The sequence below is a fragment of the Mesoplodon bidens genome, assembly GCF_964165515.1.
Source record: "Mesoplodon bidens genome assembly, chromosome: 10".
Lineage (NCBI taxonomy): Eukaryota > Metazoa > Chordata > Mammalia > Artiodactyla > Ziphiidae > Mesoplodon > Mesoplodon bidens.
In genome coordinates this window covers 70289868-70311443 of record NC_138172.1, presented here as the reverse complement: position 1 = coordinate 70311443, position 21576 = coordinate 70289868, and the positions used below count along the sequence as shown (strand labels likewise).

Sequence of the window (21576 nt, the reverse complement as noted above, 5' to 3'; positions counted from 1 at the left end):
TGGTTGGTAGCTTTGTACCTAGTTATGCTGATACTTGAATTATGTGCTAAGTAAATCTCTGGATCTTTTTTTTTTCTCCCTGATCAATTCTCTAGGTAAAGGTCGAGAACTTCCCAAAGGGCAAAGGAGGGTCCCTGAAATTTTTTGTGAGCATAGAAGTCTGGGGATAGTAGGTGGCAAGTATGTAGCTTTTCTGGGTTGGACTTGTTTTCTCCAAATATATTTCAGTTAGTTCTCTGTTAGAAGCTGTTACTGCCTGGAACACAGGTTTCTTTACGTAGCTCATAAGGAATACAGAGGCTTTGACGGACATGTGTTCTGTTGAGCTTTGAAATCTCCAGCCTGATTGTATGAGTGTGTAGGGTATGAGTGTTCCATGAAAGGAAATAATGCATGCAAGGGCTAGCACATGGGATGTGTTCAGAAGCTGGTAGCTTTTATTTTAATTCCAGTGCTAGTTTCTCAGAGGTCCGGAATGAAGATTCGTGGTTTCCTTACTCCCTATGCTCTCTTTATTACTCTCTTGACTTGTCGCTCAGTTTTCACTTCTGTTATTCCAACCGTCTTACGCAATTCCTGTCTTGTTTCTCAGTGTGTCAAATGTTTACATTCTTAGAAGGATTCTTAAATTTTTCTTCAGGGAGAGGCAAATTCTTTCTCCTTCTGTTTGCCTCTCTTCCTTCTGTATTTAATCTTCTACTCTAAAAGGAAAAAAAAGGACAGGCTCCTCCAGCCCTTAAAATTTTAAGTTATAGTAAGTGGCATATCTCTACCATAGTCTTAGGTTTTTTAAAAAAGAGAGAAACTTCCCTTACCCATCATGATCCTAAAGCAGGCTGGCTACAGGTCATAGTCACCAAATAAGTTCTTACAGATTCATAGGGAAACTAACAAATTTAATTTTCTTCTATATTTTCTCTAGTGCACAATTCCATTAGACTCATTTGTCTATATTCGTGGAAATGCACAGCCTACTGGATAAACTGAAAAAGATAATGCAGCCATTTTAAAGATAAAACTGGTGAAATTTCTCTCTCCCACTCCCAGCATCTTGGGCTAGGGGAAAAGTTAATGAAAAAATGCAAATATTGAACTTTTGGTAATTTAGTTCTATTTCTTAAAATATACTTTGTGTTGGTTTCAGATGTTTTATTGAGTAACAAAATTGGTTAACAGTACTCCCACATGGGGATTTGTTTACAACAGCACATAAAGGACAGAAGAAGGGATTGGTTTATACATATTCACGATCTTTTCCTCCCCTCCCCCTCCCTCCTCTGGCTCCTCCCTTTGTCTCTCTTCTTTCTTTCTCCTTTCTTCCCTCCCTCCCTCCCTCTCTCCCTTACTCATTTTTTATTTTATATCTTTCACTTGCCATTTTGTCTTTCTATAATCCCTTGAAAATTACAATCCGAAAAAAAACAGAGATAACAAGAAAACGAAACCATGAAATAAATAAGACATTTCTTCCCACGAAATTCAAATCAGTTCCTCTTTCCAGACCCTAACAAACCTACTTAATTAGATTTTTGTCTATATCCTGCTAAATATGTATAATAGATATACTGTGTCTATATCGCAGACTCATTTCGGTATATCCATATTCTCAATCAGAGCTAGTCATGCCTTCCCATTTGACTCTCTTTTATTCCTGCAGGGAGAGGTTTTATAACTGTTTATCCTTCTAGTTTAGCAAGTTTGTCTGTAAAGTTCTATACTACATAGATCACCTACCAACCAGTGGCTAATTATTTGATTTTTTTATTTGTTGTCTGTCTCCTGACAAATGTAAATTCCATGAGGAATAGATTTTATCTGTAGTGTTCAATCCCATATCCCAGCACCCAGCAGGAGTAGGTGACACATGGTAAATACTCAGTTAATATTTGTTGGGTAAGACTGTGATCATCTGGGGGTGGGGGGGGGCGGGGCAGGAAAGGGATTATTTCTGTTTTAGCTGTGTTTTGTTTTGTTCGCAGGGAGGACTTTTAAAGTTCATGCTGCTAAATTTGGTGTTTTAAGGTTAGGCTACCATTTGTGAATGGGTCAGAGGCTCTTATGTCTTTCTCCTTACCACTACTACCAATGTGGAGCCTGAGACTGAGAGAAATTAAGGAACTTGCCCCCAATTTTATACCTAATGCATTGTGAAACTGACTAGAACCTAGGTCACTCTTTCAGCTCAGTCCTGTCAAAAACCATACAGTTTGACAGGTTTTAGTCTTACCTTCTAAACTGCACTATAAACTTCTCCAGATGAAGGTTTATGTCCTGTCTTTCTGGTCCATTCCTCACAGTGCTTAGCAGAATTTCTTGTACCTAGTAAGTGTTTATTAAATCTTGATTAATAGCACATTTACTCAGTATACCTACAAGGCTATTGACTGGTAAATGTGCAAGCAGAAAATAGAAATGAATTAAATAAATTTACAGGTTATATAATTTTCATATGATTTATGTAAATAAATACTATAATTAAGTTCTTTTGTGATATTAATTTCAAATATGTTTTCTTAGATTGAAGGCATATTATTATGGTAGGTTTTAGGTTCTGCATATTCGGGGGTGGGGAAAAAAAGCCTATTGTTAAAAATGCACATTTCCCTCAAAAAAAAAACAACACTTAAATATTTATCTCTAATGTTGGAATGACTTTCTATTTTGGGTAGCACTGGGTTATGCTGTGTTAGTAATTATTTACCGATCTTATCCCTTCTGCATACTTGATTCTGTATAGCATCAATTTTCTCTGAAAACCAAGATGACTTCTTGTTTTGTTTGCCCTTCAGGTTGAATAGTGGAGTTGCTGGAACATGATTGCTCCCTCTGCAGGGGTAATGGTCAGACAGCATCAGGGCTGTTCTCTGAGACAGTAGCCTCTGCTTAGGCTAACTCTGGCAGAGTGTTTAACCTTTCAATAATTCTTCCTCTCCCAAATAAGCAAATGCTGCTGGGCCCCCTTGCTGAAGTCAGTAGAAGAGAATCTATAGCTCCACACATCAGCGGGAGGGAAGGTTTTCTAAGAGTAACAAATCTGTTCTGTCGCAGCATGCTTTTTCTAGAAACTTTTTGTCATTCTGGCAGTAAACTGTTTTCCACTTGCTGCCTTAGCAACAGGACCTGAAGTCACTTCACCCTCTGGTCTGTGGTTTGATTATAAGAGCATTAACTTGGTACCTAGAACTAAAAGAAAATATCATACTGGGGAAGCCCACATACATTTCCAGCTTTTTCGGCTAGAGAAACATTTATGTACATTCTTCATATCTCCTTGAAAGGAAAGGTCAAATAGGAAATCGTGGAAATGGTGAATTCAAATCCCACATGGTCCTAAGTCCCTAGTAAATGCTGTAGCTAAAGTTCTTGTCAGGTGACTGCCTCTGGCCACAGCAAAGAACAGTTTTTCTCTGCAGAGTTCTCCATGGAGACCTCAGAGGAAGAGCCAAAATGTTAAGGATCCCTTCTTGTGCTGTTAAGGATCCCAGTCTTAGGCTAACCCTGGTTTTCTCAAGCATCTTTGTTTAACCCAAGAATGTAAAGTTCAATTTGAGAATAAAACTTTGTTTACCAAAGAATAAAATTCTGATGGATTTTGGCTTTAGTTGATCCCTTGAGAGCTCATTTAAAATTTTTTTGCTGAATTCAATTTTATCTTGTAGTAGAACCTGCTCAGTACAGTGTTAGATGATCTTATAACTAGAGGCAAAGGTTAAGGATCAACTGTAACCATAAGTAGGCTAAAGACTAAAGAATACCAAGACTAGAGGGTTCCAAGGGGTTTGAAGTGAGGGTTTACAAGTTGCTGTTTTTCTATATTCAGTTTGTTAAAGATGTATTGTATGTGACTTAGAAATGAAATCTGGTAGCGTCCTGACAAGAAATGATGGAAAGATAGGTTAAGAATAGGAATTTGTAGTACCTTCCCAGGACAGGCAGGGAATACAATGAAATCTCCAAGGCAGAAATTTTCTAGGTCACAGTATTATGATGTTTCTTTGTAAGAAGTGCTATTTTTCTTAATAAATTAAAACTCCAAACTTCCAGAGTTAGCACAAAAAAGAAACTCTTCTGTGGACATGGGTAGCTGGACCAAATATGGGCAAAAGAGTCTTCCCTTGTTTCCTTATGCAGAGCTGAGTCAGGTCAAGAACATTTAAAATAGACTTTTCTAAAGACGAGGGGCTTAAAGCAGGAAATAACATAGAGCCAGATAATCTGCATTTGGAATGTAGCTTCTTTCTACATACACTGTGGGGCCCTAAGGGTAAGGACTAGCCCCTGTCCGTGCTCTTGAAGTCCATCCTTGGGCCTGCCTCTTCATGGATGCGGATGCACCACTTTAACAACCACAGTTAGGAATGCTCTCCCAGACAACCAGCAGTCTTGAAGTCCAAAAGAAATGCCGCCTCCAGCGACCTACTCTTTGCATTTCTATTTAATGATACTCTACTCTGCCAAGCACTGCATTAGACACTTTAAATACTTATCTTGTTTAAATATCATATAAGGCTTGTGTACTGACATTTTATAGAGAAGGAAATTGTGGTTCAGAAAGGTTTAAAACATTTTTTTCCCTGAAGTAACACAGCTAATTAAGTGATGGGGCTGGGCTGCACACCTGGTCCTGTTAGACTCTAAAGCAAGTACTTCAAAACTCTATAGTGCCTTTCAATTTCAGAGTGCTATCCTTGGAAGGTTTAGGTTTCATTTTTTTAAAGAAGAATCTCTTTTCACCCACAATATTGTAGCTCCTAGAAACTTCTGCATTGAAACGTCCTGTTCTGAACTGTGTTGAGGCCCCAGTCTTTGTCAGTGACTAGAAGACAGCTAACACAGGGAAGGGAGGAGAATCTTGGAAACAGACTGTTACACCAGGGCCCATGTGAACAGCATTCATCCTCATCAGAAATGGCCAATCTGGGGCTTCCCTGGTGGTGCAGTGGTTAAGAATCCACCTGCCAATTCAGGGGACACAGGTTCGAGCCCTGGTCTGGGAAGATCCCACATGCCACGGAGCAACTAAACCCGTGCGCCACAAGTACTGAGCCTGCGCTCTAGAGCCCACGAAGCACAACTACTGAAGCCCGTGCACCTAGAGCCCACGCACCGCAACAAGAGAAGCCACCGCACTGAGAAGTCTGCACACCTCAATGAAGAGTAGCCCCCGCTCACCGCAATTAGAGAAAGACCGCGCTCAGCAACGAAGACCCAACGCAGCCAAAAATAAATAAATAAAATAAATAATTTTTTTTTAAAAGACACTAAATTAAAAAAAAAAAAGAAATGAGCAATCTGTTGCATATCTGCCTTTCTCAGCACTGTTTAAGTTTTAATTATCTTCCAACTGTCTGAGCTGCTGTTGAGGACCTCAGAGAGAACAAAGGATAGCTGTCATATTTTTCAGCAGCGCCCCTCTCTGCACACTGATGAAGTCACTAGCTGCCACTGTCCTTATTATCAGGTTAAATCAGAGTCTGAGTGTGCATTGGAGAGATGATGTTGAAAGAAAAAAAGCTTAAGTTTTACCTCTTATTCAGAATCTTTTGTGACAGAGAAGTGTAGCATCTGCTTCTCCTGTTTAGGTGTTATGACCCAGAAGCAAGTTTTGTTTTGTTTTTCAAAGGAAACAAAAAGTAAAGAGAGAGAGGACTCCCTCCCATCACCAGCCCTTGGATTTTTCAGCAGCTTGGATAGTGATAACTTCTGCCTCCAGGATGTTCCCTTGTGAGCCCCATTAAGGAAATCTGTGTATGATCAAAGATGGTACCTTGGGCCTCCCTGGTGGCGCAGTGGTTGAGAGTCCGCCTGCCGATGCAGGGGATACGGGTTCGTGCCCCGGTCTGGGAGGATCCCATATGCCGCGGAGCGGCTGGGCCCGTGAGCCATGGCCGCTGGGCCTGCGCGTCCAGAGCCTGTGCTCCGCAACGGGAGAGGCCACAGCAATGAGAGGCCCACATACCGCAAAAAGAAAAAAAAAAAAAAAAAAAAGATGGTACCTTGATGGTGCTGCCTCCTTCTTCCTCTAGACGGTGCTCGTGGATCAGGGCATGCCTTCCCCTGAGCTGGACAGGGCCCCTGTGTTCTTAATGGAGAGCTCCAGGCTGCCCTACTAGTCACTGAAGTGGGGGGATTAGTTAAAGCCTGTTTGCTATTTCTAGATCTAGATCTTCAGTAAAGGATAGAGTCCTATGCTAAACAATTCCTTGCTGGAGAAAAGGAGCATGGCTTCTTTCTTGTGACTTTCTTACCATTTTTTAATGTGTATTTGAGTAAGGACTTTATGCCATTTTTGTAAATTAGGCCATAATTTTATGTAGACTTAGAAAGTATTGTAGAACTAGAATAATTAAACTTGTTGTGAGCATTACATATAACAGGCTAATCAGGAAGTGTGATGTACAGTGGTGAATTGCTAATTTGACCTCAGGATTATGCAGCAGAGATAACATTATCTTCATTTATATAGAACTTTTTATCTGGAGGCATCTCTCAATGCTTTTGCAACCATACATATTATCTTGTTAGTTATCACAAACACTATCATTAAGGCTGTAAAATGTATTCCAGTACAATTTTTTTTTTTTTCGTGGTACGAAGGCCTCTCACTGCTGCGGCCTCTCCTGCTGGGGAGCACAGGCTCCCGACGCGCAGGCCCAGCGGCCATGGCTTACGGGCCCAGCCGCTCCGCGGCATGTGGGATCCTCCCGGACCGGGGCACGAACCCGTGTCCCCTGCATCGGCAGGCGGACTCTCAACCACTGCGCCACCAGGGAAGCCCTCCAGTACAATTTTTTATTTTCAGTTTCTGTAATTGGGGGACAAGGGAGGGGAAGGTTCTATATTTTCTCCCACTCCTGATATTTGCACCAGGGTAAAATTTGGGAAATGACTGTTATCTAAACTAGGAGAGTCTGGTTCCATAGAATGTTTTGAAAAGAAAGAGGGGGGGCATTACCGCATCCCCTTAAGTCAGCCTGAACTATTTAACCTTAAGAACTGCCAGAGGGGAAAGGCCCTATTAGTCCCTTCCTGGCTCCTCTGCCTTGCACAGTATTAGGAGAGCTATCTCTCCTTTGAGAGATTTGACCTAGGGAACAGGAAAATGATCTGATCAAATTCCACCAAACCACATTCCCTCCATTCCCTCCAAGACTGCAGACAGCAGCACTCAGACTGTCACGGCTATGTGCGGTTGAAAGCGCTATGCTTGTTGCGTTCCTGTGGGTTTAAGGAAATGGGCAAAATTAGATTCAGGCCAAGGTGCCAGGCTTACACACCCCTTCCGCTCCAGAAAGCCCAGAGAGATTGTTCCTGCCTACAGTAAAGAACCACACAGTCCATTCTACCCAGTTCATTTAGAACTTACTTTAAATAAACCCCACCCGCCCACCCAAACCCAGTAAAATCAGCACCTTCTGTCTGCCTTGAGGGCTTGAAAGAACAGATCAGGGCCAACCTCCTGCTTACCCAGAGGGCTCTGGTGAGCACCGCAGTTTGCACTGACTCTCCACACAGGAGGAGCGGTGTCTCCCTGCAGTGGATATGGGAACACTGAGCAGCCAGTCCAGGAGAAAGCATTACTATTGGTTATGAAGATGAGCAATCAGCTCATGTCAAGGACCAGGTGGCTAAATGAGGTGCACGGGGAATGCGGTGAGATTCAGGTTGGAAGAAACAGGAGGGAAAATAGCCCACGATACAAAACCCCCAAATACAGCCTCTTTTATGTGAATTTTTACAATTGGCATTTACGTTATACAGTTAACTTGGAGTGATGAGAAATGTAAGGAAATTACCGAATTAGTGAACAGCGATTAACTCAGGCGTAAAATTGTATCGTCTAAGTGGAAGGTTGTTTTACATAAGGGAGGGAAGATATTACTAAAACCTTGCCCAGTCTGTCATCTCCTAATGGAAATCTGTTCGTTTAGTATGCCCCATCCTGCAGAGCACATAGTTCATCATTTGAGAGAGCATTATCAGTTAATCTAGTTACTTTTTTTCTTATTCTTCTTTTGAATTCCAGTAAGACTGTGTGTGGCACATTACATTCCCTCTGGAACTGTGTGACACTCAGAAGAGTAAGTTTGTCTGTTCATTAACCTGTGAACTGTCAGGTTCCTTTGAACAGTGAAAGGAGCAAGTTGCTCCAAGGTTAATGCTTGTTTGTCAGAGAGGGTGAACAGGCCAAGAGGCTCGAGATTTGTCCTGTGAAACCCTGCACTGTATGCAGATGCCAGATCCGTGTGGCCAGGAGGGAGGCTGCAGAGCAGGCTGGGTCACCTTTGCTGATCACTTCCTCTGGTCAGGAGAAGGCTTCCTAGCAGTCAAGTGGGGGGCTGGCGTAAGTATATTGGGTTAACTTCCTAACAAGGATTCAGGAGCAATATTAAAATACAAGAAGCTGTGAGTGGTTTTCAGTAGTTTCCGTGGATTTTTACTTTCAACAAGAAAGCAGTATTGATTTCATGCATTTCATCCAATGGATGAAAGCTTTCATTGAGTTGGAAAGCATTTGACTTTGTGTGTGTTTGTGCACCTGTGCACAGGCACATTCCTAACCACAAAGCAAGGATAGAAGCTGTTTGTTATTCTCCAGTGTAAATGTCTCATGGATATACAATTGTACTGACATTCAGGGGTTGAGCTGAACAATCCCTGGTTTGATTTTCTAGGTAAACCAAATCTAAGTTCTAGACTTCATTCTCTGGAAAGTGGTACCTCCTTAATTTTGCTGTAATTCTTCCAGGCTCAGTTGGAGCTAGCCCTAAGGAGCAGGTACAGGGTCTGAAGCCAATTCAGAGTCTCCTTTAGTCCATGCTCTGGTACACTGTATGTTTACGTAGTGTATCTTATTCTGTTATCTTTGGATTCGTTACGATGGAAGCTCATTTTCTTTAACAGATTTTCTTTTCTTTTTACCCCCAGGTATATTCGAATAGTTGGGACTCACAACACAGTGAATAAGATTTTTCACATTGTGGCTTTTGAATGTATGTTTACAAACAAAACCTTCACTCTGGAGAAGGGGCTATTAGGTAAGTGTTACAATTATATTTTTGTGTATACACTTAGATATTTTATCTTCAAATATTTTGTTATTCCATTAACTCATCTTAATTCACCTCTTAATCAGCTTTGACTAAGAACTCTGGTTGATTTGAATGCCTTATGGCTGAGTGACATAGAGAGGGCTTATATTTTTAGAAGTAGTCAAAATAATAATTCCAGTAAACTTAAAAGAATGTAAATATCGTACTAGTAGTTAAGAATTGAAAATGTTCTAGTGATTCATTCAGATTTGCTATGTGGGGAATGCTTAAGATAGGCAAAGCCTCTCAGACCAAAGGCTTTTCTATATTTAATGGTAGGTAGGATCAGGGAGGAAGTTGCTGTATTATAGATCCAGTGCTCCTACTTTCCAAGGCTATGCAGGTATTTTGGCCTCTTATTTGATATGAATGGTGTGCTCAGCTGTGAGAATATCTTCTTTTCATGGACACAGCAGTCCATATTTGCCCTACTTTGCCAGATTCACCTCAAGAAAATGCCTGCATATAAATTTAAATAAGACCAGAGTAACTAAATTATTGTAATGAAAATTAAGTTATCTTGTGGGAAATATGGCCTGGCTGATCCTTCGAAAGGGCATTTTAAATTTTGTTTAGTTGTCTATTTGGTTGTTTTCTGTTATGTTTTGTTTTTGCTTTTGTTTTAGGTAATATTTAGTCTGGCTCTGTGTATAGTCCGTCCCAGGTCTTAACATTCCAGATACCATGAGTGACTTTTCCTGTCTAGACCTCTTTTATCCATGCCCACAGGTTTTTGCTCATTTCCTATCAAGATCATAGTTTAACTAATTAGATCCTTGAATCTGTGCCTTTACTGCAGCTTTCTTTGAAAAGGGACTCTGTATGTTCAAGTGGAGGGATAAGATGCCAGTGCCTTGGTGTACCTAAAGTACTTTACCTTTACAAAGGGACTAATTTCTCCTCTCCTCTCCAAGTCCCGTTCATGCTGGGACACAGAACATATTGACTGTGTCCTAAAAACATGGTGAAAACTAGAATGGGAAATATGAGAGTAACTTGCAAATGTCTACTAATTCTTTGAATGGTCAAAAGTCTAAATTTTCGTAACGCCGTGTGTTTCCTAAATGTAATCCTTTACTTTAGGGAAATTTGGGAGAGTAATATTAATAAAGTAGCAGGAGTAGAAATTATCCCAATGTATAGAGAACTTTTAGGGCTCAACTAAAATAAATAATTTGGTTTTAATTTTGCTATGGGTGTAATTTTTAGTATTAAATATAAATGTTGATAATTTTTGTGACTTTTAAGTCATTTGAAAGTTAGTGCTGAAGCATTACCTGATATTATCAAGACTTTTAACTCCGTGGAGGGTCATAGAATTGTGACGATGGGGTGTTTGGGGGAAGCCACTCCTTTTCACCTGCTGCCCAAGTTGTTTTATAGACTAGGCCTCACTGTGTATGTGATTGTGTAGTTAGGGGCATCCTTACTGAGAAGGATCTTATTAGAAACCAAACCACCTTCAGTCACAGGATGTGTAGAGCATTTATTTGGCTACTGGCTTCAGCCCAGTGCACTGCATTTTGAGCATGCTGCATAGAAGGCACCTCCCCCTTCTTACTGGAGAAGAACAGGTTTGTGGACACTGTAATTTTCAAAGAAACAGCTCTACCTGGCATGAAAGACATTGCAGGAATGAAACTTGGGATCAGTTGTAGTGAGGGATGCTGTTGTTGGTCTGTATGTTTTGTCTAAACTGAGTTAGTCAGCATTATCAGAAGCCATAATAGTCTCAGACATATGAGGGGATGAAAGAAGATTTCAGAGATGCAAGAATTGTTTTTGGTGTCTGGTCAAACACTTTTCTTCAAGTCCTCTTCTATTATGCTCACAAGTTTGACCGCAAAGAGCACTGCAGTCATTTGTCTGTCATCGTCCCTCCACCAAATAGGAGCACATAGGCAGATATGTGTGTGTACCTGTCAGCAGATGGCCTGCAGCGGGATCCCCTTTGGCTCTTATTTTACTATCTTACAGCGCAAAGTTGCCCCCATGCTGGGCAGTCAGGGACATGGTTTGAGTTGTGAAGGAATGTAGGGAGATTTCATTATTCTTTGTCTGACATGGCAGCTCTGCTGAGTTTACAGGGCTGTTTGAAGTAGTAATGGCCAGCTTTCCATGTTGAAGATCTCAGATGCATTTTAGCTGCACACAGGCCTCAGCCAGCCACTCTACAGGGACCTCCAAGAAAGGAGTGGTCCTCTAGTGGGGCCACAGTGTGTGTCAGAACCACCTGGAGTTATTTGTAAATTGCAGCTGCCTACTGCTACCTCTTCCCTATGAAATGTGCAGTCCTCCCTTGAGAACCACTGATACGAGCTTCCGGTTTTCACGGGGGAAAAAAGTAAAGCCAAAATAATGTCACCATGAATAACTAGTAGGGTATCAAGCTCTACTCTTACATTTCAAGATTCAGAATTTCTTTCTTTCATAGTTCCTTGGTCTTTGTTTCATAGTTCAGGCTACTCTCATTAGAGTAGTACTCTCCTAATAGGCCTTAAAATTACTTTTAAAATATTTGTGTTGTTTTTTAAAATCAGATTTTAATGTTATTACTTAAAACGTATAATGAGGTCAGGAAAAACATAAATAAAAATAACCGCACTAGCATCATAAGATTTTAGTCTTCTTTTTCCATGAAAGGGTTTCTTTCACATTTTTGTTGACAACATGTCATTCTTCACGCTGCTTCATTTGCACAGACTCCTGGGGAAGCTTTGAAACCCTGTGGGTTCATATATCCATGGGAATGGGCCCCTCCTCAACCACACTGACCAGATCTGGGCATCAGACTCTACCCACAGCACTTCTCCCACCTTATCTGCTGCTGCCACGACAGCCCTTTCTCATTTGGTGGCTGCTTCTGGTTGGTGCTGGGATGTATTCTTGCCTGAGAGACTCTTGCCTCTTTGTTAGGCGGCATTTGTAGGAAACTCTAACCTGTCTTACTGCTGATGCATAGAAGGAATGTTAGAATAGATATGACTGCTATTTAAACATTAAACCTCTCACAAAATGTATTTGCTTTGCCATGGCACTCCACCTTGTGATATGTATGTAGCATTTGCCAAATCCCTCCACTTTTTTCATAATAATTGCCAAAACTTCCTTTTCATTAAATCTTGTATTTAAGTTCACTTCTTTGAATACCCTATCAGTTATTCAAGGAGAGAGAATAATACCCAACACCCAGCTTAAAGAATTATCAACTCATAGACAACCTGGTTTTATCGGTGTACTACCTACTTCCTCCCCATCAGATTATTTTGAAGCCAATTCCAGACACTTTATCATCTTATCCATAAATATTCCAATATATATCTCTATAAGTAAAGCCTCCTTTTTGTAGCCATAATCACAATATCATTATAATACCCCAAAATTGAACCGTTATTCCTTATGAGTATTAAATCAGTGTTCAAATGTTCCTAATCAAATCAAAGTCTGAAGTGAGTTTATGTGTTTTCACAGGTTGTTTAAATCAGGATTCAAATAAGGTCCATACTCTCAACAAGTAGCTGTTATGACTCTTAAATCTCTTTAAATCTGTAGGTTCCCTTACATATGTCTGTCTCTGTCTTTCTTTGTTTTTTCCCCTCTCTCTAATTATAATTTATTTGTTGAAGAAACTAACTTTTTGTCCTGCAGAGTTTCTAACAGCCTAGATTTTGGTGATTAGATCCCCATGGTAACATTTAATGTGTTCCTCTGTTGTATTTCTTGTATTTAGTAGTTAGATAGAGGTTTAATCTGATTCAGGATATTTTTGGTTTTGTTTTTTGTTTGTTTTTTTGTAAAATGCTCTATAGGTGGTGGTATATGTCTATCAAGAAGCACAGAAAATCTTTGATTGCTTCTCGCTTTTGGATAGTCACATCCATTCATGATTATTTCCTAAATTCATTCTTTCATAATTTGGAATTGCAAAATGGTTATATATATTTTTTTTTTTTTTTTTTTTTTTTTTCTTTTTGCGGTATGCGGGCCTCTCACTGCTGTGGCCTCTCCCGCTGCGGAGCACAGGCTCCGGACGCGCAGGCTCAGCGGCCATGGCTCACGGGCCCAGCCGCTCCGCGGCATATGGGATCCTCCCAGACCGGGGCACGAACCCGTATCCCCTGCATCGGCAGGCGGACTCTCAACCACTGCGCCACCAGGGAGGCCCTAAAATGGTTATATTTTAATCCTGTCATTTCTTCTTTGTTTAGTAACTAGAAAGAGAAAAACTTTCCTGAACACTCATTTGGTAATCCTAAAATGCAGTTTGCCCAGGAAAAGTAGGATAAATGTTATATTCTTTCTTCTTATTTACCACTTTTCAAATTAAAGAGGTGGTTACCTAGCATCCTCCAAAGGTGACCAGTGAAGTGTGATTGTGGGGGTTTTTTGGGGGGAGGAGGGTGGAAGGGGGAGTACATATTATTTTGAATTTATGGGATTAGACAAATTGGACATCTTTTAATCACTTGTGGTTATTTTTATTGATATTCAGATTGTCACTATCTTTAGCTTCTTCATATTGGCTCTTGAGTCTTTCTGACATAATCTCAGTAGTCCTCAGTAATTCCTTGATTTCTGGCGTGACACAATGTATCAGGTTCATCTTGTACATTTATTGTCCCTCACCTGGAATCAGCCATTTCTGCAAGAAGCCCTGGTTCCCTCAAGTGGGAAATGACATTTGGAAACCTCAGCCTAAGCACTTCCTATTGGGAGGCCTTTTCAGTGGACAGAAGTAGGAAATACATGCACATATATTTATTTATTTTTGTATATCATATATTCAACAGGTAAAATATATCACTAGTGCCTGCTGACACTTCTAATTAAAATTCAGTACACAAAGTTTTTGTTTAACCTTTTGATCTTCCATCTCCTTTTTTCCATACTGAAAATCTTGGTTACTACTGATAAAGCACAATTAACTTGCTTTGTCTTCAGTACATGCAAAATAGTCTCAGAATTACATTACTAGTAGTACCTTAAACCATATGATTACTGAAAATAGTTTAAGATTTTTGCAGTTACCTTTAGGGCCCTTAAGGTATATCCCACTAGAGATGTACAGTAAAATTACTGTGTTTAAAAGTCACTTAAAATAATTCTCTGGGTGGTCATGCCACTATTTCAGCATACAGATAGATTCATTTGTTCCATTTTGCTTTCAGTATTTAGTGATTGCCTTTAAATTTTTTTGTTTTATAACTATGTAAAATATACACATAATTCCAAAATCAAATATACAAAGCTGTTGTATTTAGAGAAATCCAGTTTCTATTCCTGTCCCCTCTGCTCCTGTAGGTAATCTCTTTTTCCCCTTTAGTTTCTGGGGTTATCCGTTTTTTTTGTTTGTTTGTTTGTTTTGCGGTATTTGGGCCTCTCACTGTTGTGGCCTCTCCCGTTGCGGAGCACAGGCTCCGGACGCACAGGCCCAGCGGCCATGGCTCATGGGCCCAGCCGCTCCGCGGCATGTGGGATCTTCCCAGACCAGGGCACGAACCCGTTTCCCCTGCATCGGCAGGTGGACTCTCAACCACTGCGCCACCAGGGAAGCCTGGGGTTATCCGTTTAAAAAAAAAAAAAAAAAAAGGAAAATAAGTAAATATATGTAATTAATATTTTGTATCCTCCCCAGCATTCTTAAATAATTAGTAGCATACTATATGCTATACACTCTTTCTTTCTTTACCTTCTTTTTTGTACTTAACACTTATCTGAGAGCTAACTATGTAGAAAGATATTCTTTATTACTTTTGAATAACTGTGTGGTACTCATTAGTGTAGATGTACTGTAGTTTATTAAACCAGTCCTCTATTGATGAACATTTGGGTTGTTTTCAGTCTTCTGCTACTACAAATTGTGCTGTTGCCTTTGGGATAGATTCCTAGAAGAGGGCTTACTTGATCAAAGGGTAAATGCATGTATAACTTTGTTAGATATTGCCAAATTCACCTCCATAGGGTTTATCACATTTTAAAATTCTCATTGGCAATATATGATAACGATTGTTTCCCCCACAGCCTTGCCAATGGAGCATATTGTCAAACTGCTGGATTTTTGCCAGTTTGATAGGTGAGAAATGGTATCCCAGTATAGTTTTAACTGCATTTCTCTTATGAGAGAAATTGAGCATCTTTTCATGTTTTTAGGGCCATTTGCATTTCTTTTTTCCTTTTTAAATAACTCTTCTCGGGCTTCCCTGGTGGCGCACTGGTTGAGAGTCCGCCTGCCGATGCAGGGGACGCGGGTTCGTGCCCCGGTCCGGGAAATCCCACATGCCGCGGAGCGGCTGGGCCCGTGAGCCATGGCTGCTGAGCCTGCGCGTCCGGAGCCTGTGCTCCGCAACGGGAGAGGCCACAACAGTGAGAGGCCCATGTAACGCAAAAATAAATAAATAAATAAATAGCTCTTCTCTTCTTATGAGTCTTGTAGATGAATAGAGACCATGCTTTCAGTGAGACTTGGGGGAGCAGTAAGTACTTAATGCTGGTACTAGAGTGTGGTATTTAGCATTACATGAGCCTGGTTTCCCTTCTTAAGGTCTCCTGGTTCTTCTGGAAAACATAAGCTCTCCTGAGTCCCTTTCCATCCTTATCCTTGGCTCTACCTCTGCTTAAGAGATAGTAACTAGAGCATGGAGCTGTAGGCTCAAAATTCAAGTTTTTTTAATCCTTTCAGAGAGTAAGAAAAAGCTTCCATTACCAGCTTTAGGCCATTAAGTATTACCTCTGTGTCTACCAGCATGGATCCAGGAAGACTGGTGGCTTTTTTTCTTCTACTTCCTTGTTAGTAATTGAGGTAGGGCCACCAAAATAGGCAGCACAAGCACAGGAACTCTGTTGCTGAAGCTCTGGGAATGCTCACTACTGCTGCCACAAGGAACTGTGCTGCCTGAACAGGAACATTGGAGTCCATATTCATCTGCCACTGTGCTACCTGCAATACCATCAGAAGCATCCTCCTCTCCTTCATTCTCACCAGGTTCTTCTATTGGTAGAACTTCACCAAAAACAAAGCTGGAGGGAAAGAAACCCACACCAAGCTGGCAAGCTTGGGAAATGTAGTTTATGGAGCTTTAGCCTCTGACATACGTTGTAAAGCAAGGGAGTGAATGGAGCTGAAAGCAGATAGATGGTGAGTGCAAAGGCAGAAAATGTAAAAGGGGCTCCAGTCATCAGGGGACTTACCATCTGATTCAAAGCAGCTGGATAAGACCATTGGCAAGGCATAGAAATATGTGGAGTGGAGAGCAACTGACAAAGGCACAAGCAGAGTGTAGAGAAAGGTTAAATGCTTAGTTGGGTTATGAAGGAACCCAGCATATTTTCTTGCCTTGTAAGGTAAGGTTTTGTGAAGAATGGTATTTTGAGCTGGGCCTGGAAGAATTTAGTAAACAATACAGAGCAATACAAATGTGCTAATTTACATAGCAACAAAAATGTCTGATACTTGTTCCCAGCTGGAGGCAGGAAATAGAAAATAGGTGGCCTGTAGTTGCTACTGTCATCTAAAAGTATTTTGAAGTAGCATCTTTAGAATTCTGTAAAGTCCTGGGAAGGGAAACAGAGTTGGAAATCTGCTGTGAAGGGCTTTTGGCATCCACTGAACTAGGCGTATGACTTCTGTGCTTAAAAAAATGTGTCCTCTGGAGCAGAAACAGAGATTCGGGAGTGAGGGAGTTCATCAGGGGGTGGAGGCGTTAGAATGTGGCAAAGAAGCAAACTTGTTGGAGTAACAGAGGGGCCCTAAAGACCTTAATTCAGAGAGTTTTCTAAAAATAGCACTATTGAGTCTGGACTCGTCTAGACCAAGAGGATTTCTTTTCCCAGCCTGTTTCTATAACCAGTTATTAAGGCTGGTTCTAATTGTCAGTGAAGCTTAACTTCTTTTTCTACTGTAAATTACTTGGCATTAAACAGACATTTATTAAGAGGCTGCCAACCAAGTGTATCTTAGGCACTGGGGATAGTAAGATACACAGGTGCAGTTTCTGCCTCGGAGGATTGTATGAGCTAATGAAGGAGAAAGACACTTAAAATAGAAGGCGACAACACAGTGAAATAAGTCATCTCTTGGGAGAATTCAGCAGATGCTGTAGGAACACCAGAACAGGAGCACCTAAGCTGAGTTGGGGGATGGTGTCACAGAAGACCTCCCCATAGAGGTGATGAAGCTCCTTAAGTCTTTTTAAGGAAGAAGATGGAGAGTCAGGGGAGAATCACATAAAATGGTCAGTGTGTGCAAAGTGTGTTAGTGTGTTATTTATCTCTGACCAATTTCAAAGCCAATGCCCCTTCCAGTGGACCACCCTGCATTTGGTGGAGGGGACAGTGGAGTAAGAGTTCGAGTTATTTGTAGTCTCTCTCCCTTTCCCTGGAGAAGATTAAGCATTATTTTCTCACAAGGTCTTAGAGTTTTAGAAAAATTCAAATAAAACAAATACCCCACAATAATGCGTAAAGAACATAATACAGTTTGTTTGCTTCCCACCTTGGGGAGCCCCTATTTTCAAACAAGAATGGGCTACAGTTTTTATGTGTGGGAGATGAGCAGGGGGATGATTAGAAAGTGACCTTCTCACAGTCACTTAGGATTCTCAATTTAGTATGTGGTCCTTTGTGTACATTTAAATTTCATTATCTTTTTATACCTGTTCTTTTGTTGTTTTTGTTTGTTTGTTTGTTTGAGAATAAAGACTGCCTGAAAAGTTTTTATGGCTCTTATTTTACAGAATTTATGTGTACATTTTACAGGATTTAATTTTTTGGATCCTACTTGTATATCCCCTTGTTATAGCAGGAATATAGTAGGATGTGTATGTGTGTCCAGGGTAATGTAAATGTGCACAACTTATTTATTTATTTATTTATTTATTTATTTATTTATTTATTTATGGTTGTGTTGGGTCTTGATTGCTGCACGTGGGCTTTCTCTAGTTGCGTCGAGCGGGGGCTACTCTTTGTTGTGGTGTGCGGGCTTCTCATTGCAGTGGCTTCTCTTGTTGTGGAGCATGGGCTGTAGGCGTGTGGGCTTCAGTAGTTGTGGCATGCGGGCTCAGTAATTGTGGCTCGCGGGCTCTAGAGAGCAGGCTCAGTAGTTGTGGTGCACGGGCTTAGTTGCTCCGTGGTATGTGGGATCTTCCCGGACCAAGATGGAACTCGTGCCCCCTGCATTGGCAGGCGGATTCTTAACCACTGTGCCACCAGGGAAGTCCCACAACTTGTTTTTAAATGGGACATCATGGAGCATGTATTCAACATGATGCAACAATATCACTTTCTCACAAACCATGGTTCTGCCTCAGACTGGCATTATGAATAGCCAGGTTGTAATGGGCAAGATGTTTCTCTGGCACTGACTGTGAAAGATATTCCGGTGGCCAAGGGGACGTAAAATCTAATTTTGTTGGTCTAGTAACTAGTTCAGTACCCCAATCCTCCAACCCAAAACCAGGTAGGTAATTTTTAGTTTAATATTTTAAGTAGGTAATACAAATGTGTATTCTTATTTCCCCCCTTTTATTATTAAACACATATTCAGATATACCTTTTTTTAATTAACAATTTTTTGAGATCTTTCAATGCATAAAGAGCTTTCTCTTGATTCATTTTTTATTTACATTTGTGCAATATTCCATTGACTAGAAGTGCTATAATTTATTTAACCAGTCTCCTTTGATAGACATGTAGGTGTTTCCAGTCTTTAATTATCAATAACAATTCTATAATGACCCATTTTATAAATAGTGAGGTTGAATCAGAGGTGGTTCCAATAAAGCCTAAAACAAACAAACAAAACCATTATTACTCCCAGGGCCAGCTATATAATTTGCAGGGCACCGTGCACAATGAAAATGTGGAGCCCCTGGCTCCAAGGGTAAGAAACAAGTGCATTAGAAGTATTTTAACAAGAAAAAAAAAAAGTTTTTTCCTTTCTTTTGCAGTCTTTCAACCTGGTCTCTTGTTTTTATTTGCTATTTAATGTTGTTCTAGGTAAAGAAAAATTAAACTTTTAAATTGTTAGCATGTATTTTATTATTTGTCTTTTTATTGTGCAATGGTGGTTTTAAATGTAAATATAAGAGCATTATCTTCTATGCAGAATCGCCAAAATTACACAATTCACGTTTGCTATTTGCTAGCTCATATATGTATATGTATTAATTCTTACTAGAACAGTGGAAATTCTGCACAAAACTGTATTGTTTTTATTTCACTTCCTAATTCACACGCATTCTACCAAAACCCTCTACCTTTGACTTACTCAGTAAGCTTCCTTAACAAGGAAGGACTGAAACTAACACAATATTGTAAATCAACTGTACTTCAATAAAATAAATAAAATGATGGACTGAAGGGAAAAGGAACTACGAGTTGCCCTATCTTTTCAGCATAAGCATTTGGCTAACATAGGGAAATAATGAGAGTGAAAAAGGATATGATAGAATTCCTTGGTTGGTAGTGCTTCTTAGAATGTTGCTGACTTTTTTCTACCTTTGAGGTAGGTTCTGGTTCAACGGGAAAGTGGCCTCTCCCAGCCGTCAGCAGCCCAGTTTACTCAAGCATAGTCATGGCCCATTGACCTTGGCTTTGCTTTGAGTCTCACTCAACCTGTACATGTGAGTCCACTGGAATTCTGTGCTTCTGGGGCACGGTGAACACTGTACACAAATTGGGGCAGTGGAGAAGTGTGGACACATGTATGTCGCATATCTCCTCTGTTCATAGGCTTGCTCCATTGTCCCATCAGACTTCATTTTAAAAATATAAGTTCAAAGATAAGATTATTAAGAATTTAAAGACAGGGACAGTGGAGCATTAAACTAAATGTGGGTCCCTTTTGAGCGCAGGACCTGTCTGAAAGAACAGGTTGCATGCCCATGAAGCTGGCCCTCATTACCATTTCTATTTAACATTACCCTGGAAGTTTGAGGTGGTGGGGAGAGGGAATGGGGGAGCAGGTGAAGAACAAGAAATATGTGTGATGAATATTGGGGGAAAGGGACCAAATATCTTTATTTGCAGATGTGATATGTGATATGATAATATACCCAAGGAAATGAACTTAAAAATAACTAAAACTAATAAGAACTCTAAGGAATGTAGTCAGATACAATTATATATACAAAAATCAAGTTTTCTCAGATACCCCCAATAACCAAGGGAAAATTGCATTCATAATAGCAATACAAACTATATAACACCCAGTAACAGTTCATGAGCCATACTTTTCCTTTATACCTAGACCAAGCCTAACCGTGTTACCAAGGATCACCCATCCCTAAACCACCTTATGCCATTAGAGATGGGATAAGGGTCAGGAACCAAGGTGGGAGGCAGAAGGATGATGTGAACTCATAAATAGTGTGGATGTGAGGTGAGCATGCCGGGGAGATCTGCTACAAGTTTTTAACTTTTTTTACCCACAAACAACAAATACCTACCTAGGAATAAAGCTAAGAAGTCCATAGGTTCTAATGTAAAGAAACTATAAATCTTTAAGAAACAGTGAATAATGGAAGGACATATTCTTGGATGGGAAACTTTAATATAGTAAACACTTTGGTTCGTCCCATCTTAATCTACTAATTTAATGCAGGACTACTCAGAATCCCAGTTGTGCTTTAAAAAAAAAAAAACAACTAAGTTCTTTAAAAATTTTTCCAAGAGAATAAATAAATGGAAACCCCTTCCCCACCAAAAAATGAAGGAAAAAAAATGAAATGAGAAGTCTGGTACCACCAGGTATTAAAATTCATACTACATACTAAAGTAGTATGGCATTAATGCAAGAATAAACTGGTAGATAAATTAAGCAATCATCCAAACTCTGAATTTTATCTCAGTATATGTAAGAATATAGTGCAAGATTAAAGATGACGTTTCACATCCATGGAGAACGGAAAAGTAGTATAGCAAATGGTGCTGAGACACTTGACAATTGAAAGCACATGAGATTTTCTTCATACTATATACTAAAATAATTTCCTGTTATGATTTCCTGTTAGATTTCACATTACTCCAAAAGAACTGTAGAGAACTATTAATAACTATTTATCTGATCTCAAGGTGAGGAACTACTTCTTCAACATAAAAGCAAAGGCAGAAACCATAAACAGAATTCAGAGGTGTTTGACAAACTGGGAAAAAAATAATTGCAACATATATGACAATGAGTAATTGTCTTTAGTATATATGAAGTACTTTCCAAATAAGTAAGAAAAGAAATGTGAATCCCCAATAGGAAATGTGTTCAAACAGCATTTTATTTAAAAAGAAAGAAAAACACAAAAATCTAAAAAAAAAAAAAATGGCTCTGAAGAAACTAGGGGCAGGACAGGAATAAAGACGCAGACCGCAGACATAGAGAATGGACTTGAGGACACAGGGAGGGGGAAGGGTAAGCTGGGACGAAGTGAGAGAGTGGCATGGACATATATACACTACCAAATGTAAAATAGCTAGTGGGAAGCAGCCACATAGC

At 40.1% G+C, this 21576-nt stretch overlaps 1 protein-coding gene across 3 annotated transcripts in view; it reads left to right on the top strand.

Moving 5' to 3' along the window:
• The window catches only part of BTBD9 (BTB domain containing 9), a 409031-nt gene that overhangs the window by 256690 nt on the left and 130765 nt on the right, over window positions 1-21576 (top strand). For all 3 annotated transcript variants that reach the window (XR_014016964.1, XM_081247538.1, XM_081247539.1), the window contains exon 7: window positions 8929-9038. Coding sequence is in view for 2 of the 3 variants with exons in the window: in XM_081247538.1 (XP_081103664.1) it covers window positions 8929-9038 (110 nt within the window). In the remaining variant the exon portion in view is untranslated. The remainder of the gene's footprint in view (window positions 1-8928; window positions 9039-21576) is intronic.